At 25.5% G+C, this 19,350-nt stretch overlaps 1 protein-coding gene across 2 annotated transcripts; it reads right to left on the minus strand.

The window, feature by feature from the left end:
• Window positions 1-1,440: 1,440 nt before the first annotated feature.
• Window positions 1,441-17,817, minus strand: LOC113549276. Of its 2 annotated transcripts, none has more exons than XM_026950501.1 (6): window positions 17,757-17,817; window positions 17,463-17,695; window positions 10,788-11,020; window positions 10,104-10,320; window positions 5,728-5,889; window positions 1,441-1,772 (listed from the first exon to the last, which is right to left on the minus strand). In XM_026950501.1, exons 2-6 carry the CDS (start codon window positions 17,544-17,546, stop codon window positions 1,638-1,640), a joined length of 831 nt encoding a protein of 276 aa, XP_026806302.1. In that variant the 5' UTR covers window positions 17,547-17,695; window positions 17,757-17,817; the 3' UTR covers window positions 1,441-1,637. The 2 variants fall into 2 exon arrangements, with proteins under 2 accessions (XP_026806302.1, XP_026806303.1); XM_026950502.1 differs by having other exon boundaries at window positions 17,463-17,688; window positions 17,757-17,794.
• Window positions 17,818-19,350: the final 1,533 nt, after the last annotated feature.

Consider the following 19,350-nt stretch of genomic DNA (forward strand, 5'->3'; position numbering starts at 1 on the left):
TAACTAAAACGATTTGTTTGTTTCAAATGTATTTACAGTATACCTATTTACTATACGTAGATACGTCATGATGTACTCTTGTCTCTTATTTCAATATTTTTCAATACATAATAAAATATATTATTTATCGACTTAAATTTGAACCACGCATAATCATGATTTATATATTTCATTCATACGTTTACGAATTTATTTATGGTTATTGATTTATTTTTTATATTATTAAAAGTTGACATAAAAATACATTTAAACATACTTTTCTGAATCTAAATGTAGCGGAATTCTCTTAACTATTTTAGATACTTACGACTTTATAAGCATCAAAAAATAACTACTAATGAACCATAATATATTATTTTTTAATCCAACATCCTTATATACGAGAGTAATTTATAATATTATTCAAGAAGACTCATTTATAAATGTTAATAATATTATTACTTTGATTGTATAATATATTATATTAACTGTTTAAACAGTTTAATTATATTAAAATAATTAATTAATGTATGTATTTTAATATTAATACATGTGTAATTTGTATAGATAAAATATAACACGGCCTAAATATCATTTACTTGGATCAATCTTATTGATAAGTTTATATTCTCTGTAATGTGACTAATATGAGTAACAGTAAATTAATAATTAAATATTTAACCAACTAAGAATAATTTATATTTCACTTGTACATTAGATTATTTCTTATGATATTGACTTTTGGTGATGTACTTATGATATCTATCTAAGCAAATAAAAAATAAATTTAACAAATCAATTCATAATTCATAATTTGAATCACAGATATAAGAAAAATGTCAACTTAACTTTATCTAAATGTCATAAATCGTTTGGTCTTAGAAGTTCGTTTAATACCACTATTATTTTATATAGATTAAAAAATAATATTAACCTGTTTAGAGATCATAATTATTATAAACGTAGCGTACTAAAATTAATTTAAGTTTTCATGTTATGTTTATATATAATCATGTAAATATTATTTAATCTAATCTTATTCCTTTTTTTATAATTATGACCACTTTTTAATGCTTAAATTTTCTTCTTCTAAATTAAATTAAATTTATTGATACTTGTTTACATAATTATTTTAATAATATATTAATTAAAACCTAATATTAAGAACTACGTACCCAACGCAACTTAAAATAGGTGTGCAAAAATAATCCATTTGTATATTTCTATCGTTGTAACTGTGTTTTGCAATAATAATAGGTAATAATAATTTTAGTTTGATTCATTTGCGTATGTAATACACTATTAAAGTTATTATATAAATATTTTGTTTTTATAAAATAAAAATAGTATAAACAATAAAATACTTTTGTATTTAAATATAAATTATAACATAATGTTAACATAATTTGTAATCAATACCGCACAAATAAATAATCACAAACTGCATTACTATTTGTTAAATAATTTGTGGCATCTGATACACAATTAAATCTATTTTTGTATGAATTAAATTAATTGTACTTAAAAATAATATTTTATAATACATTAGATGCATTCAGGAATATTGTTTGCAAACTTAATGAAAAAAATTGAAAACAAAATATATAATAAATTATTTTCATATTGACAATTGACTTAATAAAATTGAAATAATAGGCTTAATAGGGCCTACGCATATCTAAACAGGGAGTCAAGTACCAAAGTCTACATTCGTGTAATGATGAATCATATCTGGTTCCTTGTGGACAAAAGAACGTCTCTCTGAATCCATTGTAATGGCATAAGTGAAAAACCTGAAAATAGCAATTATTATTATAATAAATGATTTGTGAATTGTCAGAACGGGTGTTAAAAAATACATGGTTAAATATACATAAATAAGCTATTTATTTTAGCGTCATTTGATATAAATTGTTACATTTTGATTAATACCCGAACATTTTAATTTATTGGTAAATATAAAAGAATTATGTATTATCGTAAAATCAATTTTTATAAAGCATATATACCTAGATACTCTAATAATATGAACAGTTTATCATATAATTGTTTGTTATGTGACAACTATTTATACTTATCTTAATAATAATAATATATACTTATGTGTGTGTGTGTGTGTGTGTGTTTGTGTGGATTTTTATTTTTGTCGAGTATTTTAATAAGTTATACATTAAATAACTTCTTTTTTTTTGCAGTAAGGCGTGAATTTGCTTTCGTTATTACTTTTATGATATTAAAAAAATAATTTGTATGGAGTTAATAAATAGTATAGCCAATTTATTTTGTTGTCAAATATGCATGTATAATTTATTTTAATTCTATAAATTATTCTATTTATGATGGTTAATTTACGTACGAATGTACGTATAATATAGCAATATTCCAAAGAATTTATGTATTATTCATTTTTAGATGATATATTGAAAGAGTAAATAGCTATATAAGTATATATATATATATATATACAAAACGCTCAAAACTGTCATCAAATACTGTATTTCCTTTTGACAGTTAATGTATTATATACTTACTTAATATTAAAAAAAAAAAAAAATAGTTTGACATAATGTTTCAATTAAAATATTTTATGCTCAAGTATTTAAATTTATCAATTTATTTTATTTTCAATTTAAATATGCATGATCTATGTTAATTTAAATTAATTATAAATATATGAATATCATTTAAATTATAAGAAAAAAAATATTCATACATTATTTATTTTATTTAAAAAAGTTAATGCTTAATCAGAAAAAATCTTATCATTTTATTATCTATACTTTATATATTTTACTTTTAAAACTTTTAAACTTGTTAACTTAAATTAATGGTTCATATATATACACGAGTATAATATGCTACGGTAAAGTAAGAATACCTGTGAAATCTAGAATTTATCAGTAAATCTAAAATTTTACTGACTGCTGTAGGTAAGTGTCCGAAATTCGTATAATCGTATAATTCGTATATCATACAAATTATTATTGGTAAATCATAGGTTCTATTGGTATTCGTATTTTAACCATAATATATAATATAATAGTTGATCTAATATGTTGTTACCCATGTTAAATCAAATAATGCTAGTAAATTTAATTTGTTTTAAAATTATATATAATTATAATGACTATTACAGAGTATCATGTATGTATGCTAAGTTTGAAAAAAACCCCAACCAAGAAATAACGTTTACTATTTTTACCCATTTTTACACATATTAACCCTCTTAGAAATTAATTTTAGAAAATCCTTTGTTAGTGGGTCTTAACATCATAGAACAGAACTACTGACTAAATTTCATACTCTGAGCGTCTGCGGTTCCAGCTATAGGTGACGAAGAGTCAGTGAGCTATGACATGTTATTTTATGTATATTATTTATAATATAAAAGAAAAAATTGGACAATTGGACAAAACAAAGTGTATTCAGACAAGGTTATTTTTAATTCAATTTTCGAATAAAATCATGAAATTATACCTTATTATTATTTAATGGTGACCTATTGTGTTTAAGATTGGCTTTCACAAATGTTAATAAAACATAGTAATTATAATATGATACATCAATCATTTTTATGGTATTCCGTCAATGTCGTTTATTTCTTTAAAATTCGTTGGTAGGAACTACATATTTTTCATTTGTTCAACTTGTGAAATTGTAGGGGCCGATATTATATACACTTTTAGTGAATTTGTAAAGGTATATTTATGATCACATACTTTTAATTAGTATATAATTTATTATGTATTAAACGCTCGTAACACACATAAAACAAAAGGATGGCTTATAATTTCAATAGAACGATTTGAAATATTCATTTACGACTGTCAATATCAGTGAAATGGGATATAGTATTAGTAAATAAATATATGACAAAGTTAATATCAGAATTATATCTAAATACTATTAACGATGTTAAAATAACATACAGTATTGCCCAGTGCTGTACACACAAAAATAAACCTTAATGTACGGAAAAAATTTAAAACTTTAAAATCGTAATTGATAAATATACCTACTTGAAAAATGTATAATAAAAAAAAATAGTAATCGACTAATTTATTTTTATAACTTCGTTATTTTCCGTCGCACAAAATATGTAAATAACAAGACGTCCGTACCTCGTATGAATGTTAAAAAAACTTATGTTTGTGAAAAATATAAAACGTAATAATATAAATACACCTATAAATCCTAACCTATATTGGCATCTAGTAAATGATTGTGAAAAAACATAATGATATTAAATTTTAAAATCATTTTCATATAGGAACGTTTATATTTATTTTGGTTTTTATTAAACTTCAAAAAAGTGGCCAAGGAGCCGAGTGCGGAGTGAGTCACTATAAATAAATATGTTAAATTTGAATTCAGTGATTTATTATCATTGTATACGAAAAACGAGTCTGAGTAGAGACGGTCTGTCAGTCTGTATCACTAAGTACATTTCACTAAGTATATTTTTTTAAAATATATCAACTATTAAAGTTATTTAATTATTTCAAATTAAAAATGGAAGCATTTTTACTGTCCCAAAAAAATGATAAGTGATGGCAGACATAAAAAAAACTTACATATGTCATTGTAACATCAATACATTTATCGCTGCGTTCAGAATATAACATATTTTATGCCATATTTACTAATTATATAGGAATATTATCTGTAATCAATTGGAACTATTTAATAACATTCGATATTCGTGAGCCAAAATACATTTTTGTATCTATCTCTATAGCAAACTAAATAATACGAGTATATTGTTTGATATTAGATAGTATATTTAGATTGAAAAAATAAACTAGAAATACCCTCAGAATTATAAGGCATCTATTGATAGGATTTTTATAGAAAACGGTTCAGTAGTTATTATGTCTATATACATAAAACAGCTAAAAAAATATTAATTCAATTTATTTTAAAGTCACATGGGTAAGGTAAATGATAAGTGTGGATTCTTTCTGGACTACAGTGGATTTACATGATATAAGAAATGGTAAGAAGTTATTTTATTATGTATTCAAGTCAATACACGGTTTTTAGTTTTATTATTGTATTTTTTTATCACAATATAATTATTTTACAACAGTATTGATATTTATTTTGAAATATATCATTTTCTCTGAATTTCACCTACATGAACTATGATTTAATCATAAACAGATGAAACATTAATGAATGGCCTTTATTTCAGATACATTTAGTTAAAATATATTTTTAAACTTATCAAAATGCATATACTTTAAGAAACACTAGTTTATCTCCGAAATCATAATTTGTTTTTTTTCTATTCATATTTGTTTTAGCCTCAAAGAACAAAATGTTTAAACTAACTCAAAATTGCTGATAAAATGCACCTATTTATTTAAGAAAACTCATGGTATAGTTTTTCTTTTAGTTTAGATGGGTATATAGTAAAACGATTGACATTTTTTCACACATTTCATATGCTTAAAAGCAATGCTTCATTGAGAATAAAATACTTTCTCTTGTATTTTTCTAAGACTCTAAGCAGTTAGGATGATTTATATTAAATAACTTACAACATTGTGTTTTATAAGACGTTACGACGTGATGTGGGGTTTCTTAAAATTATAAAAAGTAAATAACACATAATATGTAATGATATTTAAAAATGGTCTACCTGCGATAATTTATCGATTACTCGTATTTACATAGGTACTGAAATAGTTAATAAATATAAAATAATACATTTTTATGATGTGTACATAAATTATAACTGTTTACCTGACATTGCGTTTCTGGATCTGGATATATTTTTCCCGATCTATCGCACACAAAGCCCGTCAAATGCATATTGTTAACGTCTGATTGAACATCTATGATTTGATTGACATTGTGATTGAATTGGTCAATGTAGGGCCGTTGAGCATCATGTAAATTCCAACTCTTGAATAAAAAATACATAAATTATATATATATTTGTTATAAATAACAAATAAGTACTTATCGTGTTTTATAAAAATGTTATAAATAATTATTATATATAATAATAAAATATTTTTGTATTTTTATGCATTTCTAACATAATAAATTATTATTATTCTTACAATTTATTACTTCTAATGTTTATAATCAACGATATTTTTAATAAGTTTATTTTAAAACTATTACATTAATTAACTAATATTTATTAGTTATACATATAAAAAATAATTTGGATTTAGAAGTCATATAAATATAAATATTACACTAACATCATATTTCAAACTTATATGCATTTTGTGTAATATATAATATTTACTAAAGATATTAAATTATAAATAAATACAGGTAATTTAAATTAAAGGTATTTATATTTTTATAGATTCTATAAAAAATTATGCTTAAATAATATTGAATTCACTAAAAGTAATCATAGTAGATACAAATATTATGATATAAATTCGTTATATAACGTACCTTACTCTCAATAATAATTCTACAATGCCTAAATTATATATTAAGGTATATACTATCAATTTAATTATCCATTGTATTTATAAAGGCTAATATTATAACCAAACATAAATACATTTTAACGAAATTCGTTAAAACCACCAAACATTGCAAACTATTTTGTGGTTAGAAATATATAAAAACTTCCATTTTATATCCAAGTTTTAAAAGTTTAATACAAGATTTCCCATAAGTAGTTTATACTGGAACCATAAAATCTAAAAAATATATAAATACAATTATTTTTTATAGACATTATACCCTAGGTTCAATTTGGACGATAAATTAAATACTTTTATTTTATTATTATTTATTCAATGTTATTTACAGTCTATTTAATTAAATCAACAAGCGAATTTGATAGCTAAAAAAAATAAAAACAAAATACACATGAACAACTTGAGGAGAGGCTTGTTCATTACACTGATGATACACCAGGAATACTTATAATATAATAATTGCGATGTTTAAAAAAAAAAATTATATTAACCTTGAACGTAAATGATAACATGCCTATATAGGTACATCACTATAATGTAACATGCTCAGCTGTAATTTGATAATATTCATTAAGTCTGTACCACACTATATACTATAACTATAAAGTGATGATCAATAACGGAAATATAAACTACATTGCAGCCATCAAGATACTTTTCGAAGACAGAAAGATAATATTAGGTGAGATTTAGTTATTAATTAATTTTATAGTTGGTACTTATAATTTAAATCGTTATGATTATTAAATAATTATATACATTTTATATAATCTTTTAAAAACTAAAATTAAATTGCACTATTTGGCTTATGTATTATTATTACTTAAATATATTATTTTTTATTCTTTTTTCAAAAAAAAAAATACTGTTTTTGGGATAATTTTTGTTTTGACGGAAGCGATAAATTCTAGTTTTTAATGTATTTATTTTGAATTTATTTTTGCAGATAATTGAGTTCACACAACCAGCAATATATTCATACAAATGGTATTGCACGGGGACACATTCACAGTGGCAGTGTCACAGTAACCTTATAAAATGTTCAACTTTGATAACTAAAAAAACAATTCAAATTATTCGTACAGATTTATTTATTTTTCAATTTGTTTATTTAAAATTATTGACCATTGATACAAAAAAATATACTATAATATAAAAAAAAATTGTTTCTATTTAGTGTGAAAATTTGGTAAATCTATTGTAAATAATGGATTCGTAAGCTAGTGCTGCGTGAAACCATTTTTCAATATGAAATCTCATTATAACGCAATAGCTATTGTTGGTACTGTCATGGAACTATTTTTAAGTTTTTATATACTTTAAATTAATGTTTAAATATATTAAAGATTAAACATTTAATTATTCTCAAAATGTAATTATTGTCGCTTATTTATATATATAAATATATAAACAAAAGTTATTACAATAACCACAAATGATATAGAGCTTATACAAAATTATATAAGATAAATAAATAATTTAATTAAATTATCTAAATTTTAGGAGATATGTGGGTTTGGGTAAAGGAGCTATCCAGTGATGGAAACTTTCTTATTTTTTCCTTTATTTCTTAAATAGAGCGTGTTTAGAGTTATCCTTTTAAACTTTAATAGTTAATCATAGGAATAAATAAATAGTAACTAGTTAGTGTCACATAAATAAGATATGCCTACGCGTAATAATTGCAGCACAATATAACAACTAATAAGAGTTCAACAATTAGGTTCTAAAAATGTTAGTATTACTTATTTAAAGAATTGAAGCGAACATATGACAGTGTTAAAAATTACAAGCCACACTTAATAATGTCCCTGTTCTAATTGTATATGAGTGCCCATGAATGCCTATAAAAACACAATATACATTGTCAATTAGATACGGAAATAGGTAAAGAAAAAAAAAATCGCTTTTTAATATTATATTTAAATCCTTAACTGCACTGAATGTTTTTTTTAGTATTAAAAAATACAGTTTACGAGTATTATGACCAGATTTTAGAAAACAACTGCAATAATAGATAATTTAATTTCTCCTCTTATGGTGAAAAAATAATGTGTAAAAGTATTCAATTTGAATTTATAGGTATTCATTTCCGTAAATTTTTTACAAATTACCTTACATTGAGATACACAATAACATATGAGTACACAATACAATAAAATATACACTGAAGCATTTATAAACTGCAATAAGAGATTATAATTTTCTCGTTGAAACAATAATATTCTATATTCCTGTATAACATGCAGACATTTTGAAAAAATTGTTGTTATAAGCACGTACACTGAAGAATTGTATGCGAATGTACATAAATTATATTATGTTTTTTGTATGCTTTATTATATTATATATATCTAAATGACAGAAAATGATTATAATAATTTATACGTTTTGAATTTATTTTAGTATTTATAAGTGTGTATTGAAGGTAGTGTTGGCTATAGTTACTCATAATAATAATGTATATGTAATAGGTACGTGTACACTATACACTATACGACATACGCAATATGTTGACGATTAATATTATTTCGTTGACTTATCACGTTGAGTATATTAAAAATATTATTTTTTTTACATAATTTAAAGTACTTATTTACAAAACAGTAATAAATTATATTTTCTAATTTTATCATTATTAATTTATATATTTTTTGCATTTTAAAAACATAATAACAAATACATATTTTTAGCGCATATCCAAATACCACGAAATGAGTATAAAAAATTGAAATTTTATTTCATTAGAATTTGTTATACACGTGTCAAAATGAGGCAAAATGAGCTTTTAAGTTTATAATTTTTACTTAATCAAAAATTATTTAATTGTTATTAACTGATAGTGGTATTATATTAAACTTTTTAAAGATCATATGACTGTAATTTTAGAAAAACATCATTTGAAATAAACAATTTATTTTCATTAAAACCTTTTCGTATCTCCATTATATCCCACGTTCCCCTATTCTAGAAAATAGGAATTTTTTTGACGTCAAAATTTTGTTTAATTACTTTGAAACTGATATCGACATTTTACTGTGAATTTGCTATATTTTTTTATAAATTTATTTCCAAAAATATCTATTTTATTTTAAGTAAAATAGTTCAACTTATGTAATATTTTAATATTTATATTTCACTTTTCTCAATTGCAGACTCAATTGGTTAATTTTCGAGACTCAATTAGATAGTATATATTTTTAGGCTAATGCAAGTTCTTACATACGCTCGTAAGTTTCAATACAAAAATATTATAACGAATACAAATTACCTTCTCATTTAATTCAGACAAGTTAGGACTTACAACTTAAATGTATAGTTGGTATGGTTGAAATGTATTGCATATAAAAAAGTTCAATCCATTTTTTAATTGAATACACATATATATGTATACAAATTCACCGATATATTAAATTACTATTATTATTTTATATACGTAATGTTTATTGACTATATATATATATATACAATATACATTCAATATATGTATAAGTATAACTTATTTTATGTTGGAACTCACATAATATTTAACCGCTTACTTGTTATATGTATCATGTAGGAACTTATCAAACTCCGTATTTTTTTAGCGTTCAGGTATAGAATTCAATTAGTATACACTAATTCATTAACTTTATAGAATTTAAAATTATCACAATTATAACTTACCTGCAACATAGGGTATAATGGAACACCCATTTGTCCCATAATAGGTGCTATTGACAACCGATTACTCTCAAAAACATGCTGAACAGACAGCTGTAGTGTTTCTGGTACCGGTCTAAACCTAGGTAGATGATAATTATTCGTATTTGAAGGTATCAAGATCCTGTACGTGGACTCAACTTCATTTTCAGCCTCGTATCTGCCTTCTGAAGGTACAAACCTAATTTTAAAACATGTATTAACACTATACACGTTGTTATGTCTTGTTTTTAATATATAAACTAATTCATGATTTGTGGTGTATATATTATATTAACAATAAAATATAAAACGTAATTTCTGTGCATAGGTTTTATGTTTACAACGCTTATAAGTCAACACATTTTGTAATTATATTATATTATGTTATTTAGTTTTAATAATAAAATCAATACCTACCTAGTCATTAGCCAAGTAAGTATTATTTGTATTAGTTTATATCATGGATGCATTTGGCAAAAGCGATAAATGTATGTAGAAGTATTTAAGCAGTAAGAACTATATAATATTATTTACTATGTTGTGTGAGTAGAACGTTTACCAATCGTAAATTTTAGATTATATAGTACATTTATGTGTATTATAATTTATAATGAATTATGATAATCCGTGTTTATTATCCGTATACGTTTATGCGCTATTGTTTACCTGCCGTCTGGCGTATGGATCATTTTGACTATTGAGTTGAGTAGTTCCGGATCATTCCGTTGACTTTGGTGGAACGATTCTTTGGGTCTGGCTTCGAATAGAATACCATCCGGCACAGATATTCCTTCTTTATTTAACATATTTAGTGCCAAGCGGTCTGCATGAAACGCAGAATCTGGTATTTTACCACCAAAAAATGGCAACACATTCTCACGGAACAGCTGACGTTTTTGCTGTAAACAAAATTAACAAAAAATGTCAACACTATTATTTAATATATTATATAATTGCATTATTGTTGATATCATATCTATCGTCTATAAATAAAATATTGCGTTTTTGAAAGTAAAAAAATAATGCAAGTAGCATTGCCACAGCCATAATCATATACGACTGTACAGATACGATATTTGTATATAATTTATTATATTAATACAATAATTATAAATTATTGGGTATTTCGATTTGTTTATGTAAAATTAGAGAGATTTAGTGATAAATAATAGATGAAATATAAATATGTTAGTAAGTCACATTACATTTTATTTTATGTTTATGATCATAATTCATAACAGCTGTTTTATTCTTATGTAATATTGGGACTAGCATTGTTATTTTATCAATACTCATTACTGCAAAATTAAAGTACAATTCGCGGAGTCATAAAATTACTTATCATAGTCATATTTTAGTTAGTATTTAATAATTCTGTTAAATAGTGCATGTATTAAACCTATAAACATATATTCAATACTATATTAATAGTATAAAAAAGTAGGTACGAACTTAAATATTATTTTTATATTTAGTTATATAATTAATAATTATATAAGAAAAAATTCACACACACACACACACACACACACACATATATATATATATATATATGCAACTCATCTATATTATATTAGTGAGGGTAACTATAGATGACTTAAATATGCTGCTGCGGGGCATAAAATGTCCAAATACGGCCCTACATTGGTGTAACATAAGCTATGGCCTATGAGTGCCAGAGTGCACCATAAACATAGCACGAAGAGTTAAGTATTTCATCTACAGAGATAAAAAGATAAAGTATAGTTGGTACTAAAAATAATGTTTGTTATAAATTCACAAATTTTCAACTTGAGCCCAACCCCATACTCCTTTACAAATCTGCTCGTAAATCATTTAGTATTATATATACCTATATATCGTACGACGTTGTAAAATTGATTTATTCCTAAACGTAGTATACGTCAAAATTTTGAAACAAAATTAATTTGTTTGTGTGTAAAGTGTAATTTTGTATTGTATATTAATTATCAAACACGAATTTCAATAATTGTGCAATCGAAGATTTGGAAACGAAGAAGTTTGTTCAACACAGTGCATTTTTCTTTTTGTTGTTAAATGATTACGAGTTAAATTTTTTACTGTGAAGATTTACTTTGGTTTGCGGTGGTCATGGATCGAGTTGTAATATGGCACATTATCATCGCTATATTATTATCACTATCATCATAATGTAACTTCTTTACAGGAAAACCTACGATGGCTGGATATAAAGAAAGTACAAAGTGAAATAATAGTTTGAGTACCGCTAGTGAAAAACAAAATTACTTCCTAGACAATACATACATCATGTAACCAGCAAACCGTATCGAAAAGCGCCCGCAGTAATACTCGTATAAAAACATGTCAAGCAGGCTAGATGAAAAAAAAAATCTTAAGTTTATTATATCATATTATCGTAATATTTTCTGAGAATTAAATTCTTTATTCCATACGGAACTTTTGTTCAAACGTTCAAACTACCTAATCCATGTGTATTATTATATCTGATACCAATACCATATCAAAAGCTCAATATTTTGTACAGACTCTGTCAGCGAAATTAACAGTATGAAAAAAATATTTACAATCCGTTAAGTATTAGCCTAAACATTCAAAATACAATTTACGATCTTCAAAATGTCAACTCTCTTTTGGATCCACGGACATTCCAATATAAAATAAAATAAACGAACCGACCAAGTGTTTAAGAATATAATCACATCTTATTTATTTTTATTAACAAAAACCAACTCCTTCAAAGACATACGAATACTAGTGAAAAATCAATACATAGTAATGTGGAACTTACAATGGATATCTCATTTTATTATACCCAATGAAATTAAACAAAATATCATATCAATTGTACGTTTTCTTTTGAAATAGACAATTTGGAATAATTCTCATACGTCTTTTACAATATGGCATACAAAGTTCTCTCATAGTTTTTAATGCCTATAGAAGTTGCCAAACCTACCATAATGTCAGAACTAATTTAAATCTTCCAGACTCGCCCACCGAAATACTGAACAATCAACCTCAATCAATTTCTTCCATTGTGAAATTCATTATCATCACCACCCAACTGTAAAATCAAATTTATTTTTTTTTCTTTTTCGTATAAAAATTTGTTAAAAAAAAAATTTTATATGACCATGTATTCCCAATGGTCCATGTGTCGCCGAGAACTTAAAATAATAATACAAAAAAATTCTTTATTTCTCGGTTGGAATTTGTGGGACACCATTTTCTTTGATTTGAATCTAATATGCGATGTAACTTTCAAAACATTTCATACCTCAAAAGAAAAAAAAAACCCTACTGCAGACTGAATGTTTAATACATACAACCAAGTACTGAAGCGACAATAATAATATCATGTTCTATGTTACAATAAAAAAAGGTACCACCTCTTTAACAGATCCATCGGGGAAGTATATTCTTTTGTTTTGCAAATATCACTTTTTTACGAGTTAATCTGACATTGACATTTGAAAAGAATATACAGCAATTATACAGCTAAGCGACGCGCTGTTAAATTTTTATTTTCATATTAAAATATTGCATTTAAAATGTAAATGTCAAGTACACTGTTAAGTTAATATTAATGTGAAAACAAATTATGTTCAATTCTAATTTTTTATTTTCAATAACGGCCTTGGTGAAGTTTGCCATATTTTAAAAATAAAAAAAATGTAAGGCATAAATTTGGCCATTACTTTTAACTCCTTTCTTCTTCTGTCCATTATTAAAATTTAGATCTTCGGAAGTTTTAAGTATTGATATTTTGTACTTACAAATTGGTTAAACCATTTAAAGAATATTACGTGTGGTGATATTTTTTTTCAAATTAGAACCACCCCTTTTTATTGTAAATTGCTAAACAGGCTATTTTTTTTTTCAATATTGATAATCAGTTGATACGTAGGCAATTTTACATACATTGAAACATATTTAGTTGAGTCACGATAACTCAAAGTTAGAAAGATAAAAATTCGCTACAAGATATCTAACTCAAATTTATAATAATTTATATTTTTAGGGTAATAAAAAAAAATTAAAATAAAAAAAAAATTAAAATTTGAGTTTTTTGAGTTATTGTGACTCGACTGTATAAATTACATATAAATTAATATGTAAAATTAAGTATTTGAGTTTTAATACGTATTATGCATTCATAATTTTTGAGAACTAAATATTATAATATATTGATAGATAAATATGTTATTTTGTTAATTATTGTTAATTTTCATTATTTTATTCATTTTTAAATATTATGTTGTATTTTTTATAAACTCTTAAAACGACTTATCTAATTAACTATAATAAATAAATAGTTTATTATAATTTTTAATTAATTTACAATTTTCTTTCAATGTTGTTAGCCATATTTCTAATTTGGGTATACTTAACAGTTTTAACTCCGTAGTCAGTGTAAAATGCAATAAATATTTATAATGGTTAAGTCAAAAATTAGGTAATTTTATTGCTCTACTAAGTCTATTGTATATTATTAGATGTTGATACTGTACCTCTTCATTGCGAATGTCTCTGTAATGGATGACTTAAATATGAATTCAATAACTAATCATTTAACACAAAAAACGATTCTGAGCGAAGGCGGTCCATATTACCAAGTATATTTTATGTCTTTAGGATGTATTTATATTGTTAGGTAGGATGAATTTATTTTTGAAAAAACATTTGATTTATTATAATCTAAGCATTTAATTATTGTAATAGTTTATATTTATATCAAATACTATATTGTTATTATCGTTTCAGTTTTTCAATTTACCATAGAACGACGTTGATAGGTCATTGAAACGTAAAATTTGAATACAATTAATCTAAATATTTTGAAAATGTCACTATGTATAAAAAAATGAGTTAAATAATTTACTTACAAGTTACAATACAAATATAATATTTATTAACTACAATAAAATAAATAAAATTGTCCTTCTTCATTTAAATACCTTATTTTCTTCTAATTTAAACGTAAGATGTTTAAATTTAAAGAGCTTTTTGGTTTAAGTGTGAAATATTTACGAGGAATGTATGTATTTGATGCTTAAGTCTTATCTATACAAATTGAAAATTATAAAAATAACTCAAAAATATATAAATATTTTGAAAATTAAACTATGTAAAGAAAATACTAATATAAACATTTATATTATTCGGTATATTATAACCTAATGAGAAATTTTAATTCATTTATGTTAGCCGTTAGTGTGAATGACCAATGTATACTTGACAAAGCTTATAGTTTGTTAAAAATATCATGACAAAAGTAGATAGACGAGCGAAAACCCAGGAATAATATGAAATGGTTTATTAGATTATCTATTAGTATCTCCACTTATATTTTATAGTTACAAATTTAAATAAAATGTGTGGTGAAATTAATTATGCGTGGCAAGCCTTGTCACAGCCAGACACAAGGATCATTTGAACTGATGAAAAGGGACGCTGAAGAAATATTAGCTACTTGGATAGTTGATAATAAATAAAAAGACTGGCCAATGGTATGGATAGTTCAATTTCGTAAAAAATCAGGTTTTAATCTCAAGTAGGTTATAAACCAATTTAAATTAAATATTTGGTTAAAAAATGCATTTCATAAAATGAAGAATATTTTTTTTATAGTAGGTATTCAAAGATCATTTTAAGCGGCAATATTAAGTTATACAGCGAGGACAGGACTTGACTCATATGGTATCCATTACGATGGAATAGAAAAATTAAAGTTATAATCGATGCCAAAAACTAGTTGTACTGAAAAATGTGTTTACAATGCAGCGAATATATTGTTAATTTCAAAACGCGTCATATTAATAATAACTGCACCAATTGTACATAATAATATATTGAATATAGATTATATTAATTATTTCAACTAACTTAACTTTTCATTAAATTAAGTAGAAGACAATAAATTAAGTAATGAAACGATATGTATTTTATTTGAAATTTATCATCATTGACTTCTAATCTTTGTAAATTACGTCAATGACCAGTGAAAGATATAAATTTGAGTTTACAACATAATCGAATCATTTTGATAAATTTTGTAATTCGTCAAATTTCGTCATCAACTGTATAATATCTAATTAAATAATATTATACTACCATGTAGTGTTTAATCATTTCAAATTGTGTTATTTTAATAGTAAAAAGTTAAGAAACACTGATGTATAATAGATTCTTAGTTTTAATACTTAATTCTGGTTTAATTAATGAATACATTATAAGCATAATGCAAATCTATTTTTAATAAGGCATGGATATTGTTCATAATATGTCGGGTTCAATAAATCATACTACAAATTTAGAATATTAAATTATTATTAGCGTTTGATTTAAAAAAATGTCAACAGAGCTATGTTAAAACGATGTTTTTTGGAATCGTGTATAAACGAATCGAATGACATAATATCGTTGTAGCTATGTGTTATAGGTTTATATTCATGTATCGAGGTTTGAATAGTTATAATTAAATATTATAATAAAATATATTGTTCAATTATTTCCTAAAATTAGTAGTTTATGAAATTATGATAATATACTTAAACTGCACAATTGGAAAATATTATTAATTATAGTGCTTGAATGTTGAATTTAATATTGTATACTTGAATTGTAAATTATATAAGCAATTTGGTTATGTATTTATGTTCATACTAAAAATAAAGTAGAGAGAAAGAAGAAGAGAGATAGAGAGAGAGAGGACATTATTTCTCGGGATTTATCTGACCTAACTTCTATAATCGTACATCGGTACGTTTTGTGAATATTATCACAGTATGGTTCTAGATTAGTCTGACATATGTAAAACATAGTTGTAACATATATTTTTAAATACTGTCAGCAACAGTGTTTTAAGCGCCTAAAATATAATTCTCAAATGAACCAGGTTTTGAGTTATACGAATTTTCGACAGCTACAAGTAATTTATATTGTCGGATACTCGCTCTGACAGTAATATAGTATACATAGCTTTGTTGTTTTACATTATTTTAAATCATATCATTCTGTTACTTAATATGTACATGTTTTACTGCGATATAACTACTAAACTATGATAGGTATTATCAATTTAATTGATTGAACACGCCAATCAGAAATTACTTAGTATCATGACGTTTACACTTATGATGTTTCAATTAATGTAAAAAAAAAATTACTTCGTTATATTTTGAGTTCAACCTATAACTGAACCTCAGTAAAAGTCATTGAGATGGCGTGTAACTTATAATTCGCATTGCTATTACCTATCTCGCTGTTGTTAGCCTTTCTTCGTTTTCCGTATTTCGACGAAAATAATAAAAAAATTACAAAAATTATAACACTTACTTTTTTTGACGCACACGCATTGTCGAAAATTAACGTCACGACCAGTGTCACGCGGAGCGCCGCCGATGACCAGTCTGGTCGCATGGCACTGCCGCCGGAGGAGCGGTAAATCGATCGTCCCGGAGCTTCTTCGATCTTGATACGATGCTGGCCAACGTCTGATCCGTAAGAGAAAAACACGGAATCACGGTCGTTGAATTACAAAACCAATCATCGACAAAAATACCTACACACTGAGGAAAACACAAGTGAATGATTATTGCAATATTGGCATATTATACGGGTTCGGTATACTTCGTTCGATAGCTTATTCCTACTCGGTTACAGGTGAACACGAACCGCGCGCTCAGACGTGAACGGGAAAATTAACGGTCGTCCGAACGGTTGTGGCAGATTTTTATCGAAGGAAGACCTGCCGCTTGGGACAGATGGGTAGGGAACGCAAAGTGGAGTGGCCTGGAAGGGGAGTGTGTCTTTGGCACAGCGTATAATCTGATGTCATCCGCCATGAATATTGAATTATATTGTAAATCGTAATGTTGTTACTTATTATAATATTGTCATACGGGTAAGTCGCATATCATTATAATTTGTACGTACACATAAAAAAACGTTTGCCGAAGAATCTAACCTTTTCGGCCGGGGAACGGAAATGCGGTTAATTCCCCATCCCATCCTGTCGGTGTATGCAGACCGCATGGTGATGATACTCGTTTGCGTAAAGTATATAATTTTTTACTTGTAAAATGTCAATTCGTATGTGTACAACGGAAAAAACGAAAACCCGCAAATACATATCTTCATCAGTAAAATTAATAGATCACATTCCCAGTTTAGAGTAATATTGTAACTTAAAGTAGGTACCTATAATGCAAGATAATGATACGATTTATTTTAAACATTTCGATAAGACACGCTGCGTATTAATTGAATTCAGTATAATCAAGTCACGATTTTTGCTTTTGATAATTCTGCCATGTTTTGAGTTATTGTATATTTTTATATGCTTATTTTAGTATAACGTGTAATGTGATACAGTGCTTTTTGTACATTTTTTTGAGTTTTATTAGACTTGCTATACTTTATATACGCAAACAGTTCTACGTTTGGGTTATTTAAACGCAAGTATTAAAAATTCGCGTGCGCAACGAGTTTTGTATTTGTGTGCCAACGAGTCACAAATAAGGGTAAATGTACGCAAACGGGTACCGCCCGTATGCAGTCAATAACAGCCCAATAAAGAAAAGAACTGATAGCAGAGAGATTCAGCACCTAAAATTGTGAAAAAAAAAATATAGCATATATTATCTCAGTCCATCAATACCCATTAATAGCGAGAGGCAGGAGTGAGTGAGAGAGAAAAAGACGTTTAACAAAAAAGATAACAATATTTTTAGAAAATTAAACGCATACACATGCGTCCCATCATATTATGCCCAGGTATTGAGTGTCTCTTTCAAACAATGTTGGCAGTTTTTGGCAACTTATAGCATGAAATGAGGGACGTGCAGTCCATATTATATTATATTATATATTAATATGTTTATGGGTCAAATCGTCCTTGAACGAGATCTCGTGTCTTTCACACCTACTTAATCGTTTTTTTTTTTAAATCCGGAATGATTAGACGCCCGCATGAACCATCGCCCGCTAAATAACCGTAGTGATCTGCGACTAATACAATTCAGAATATAGCTGCAGCCATGAGCCATGCCGGTGAGCTAGTTAATGATCGCAGTTTATGAAGTTAAGTTTTTGCATAATTGTTATGTAATATTTTAATAATAGTACGCTAAATTATATATTATAAATATATATGACCATCCTCGTACCGAAATCGCCGCCTGCAATCGCACCACGACAAAAGTTTATTTCTGATTTTAAGGCC

Source organism: Rhopalosiphum maidis, chromosome 1 (assembly GCF_003676215.2).
Source record: "Rhopalosiphum maidis isolate BTI-1 chromosome 1, ASM367621v3, whole genome shotgun sequence".
In the NCBI taxonomy this organism is placed as follows: Eukaryota; Metazoa; Arthropoda; class Insecta; order Hemiptera; family Aphididae; genus Rhopalosiphum; species Rhopalosiphum maidis.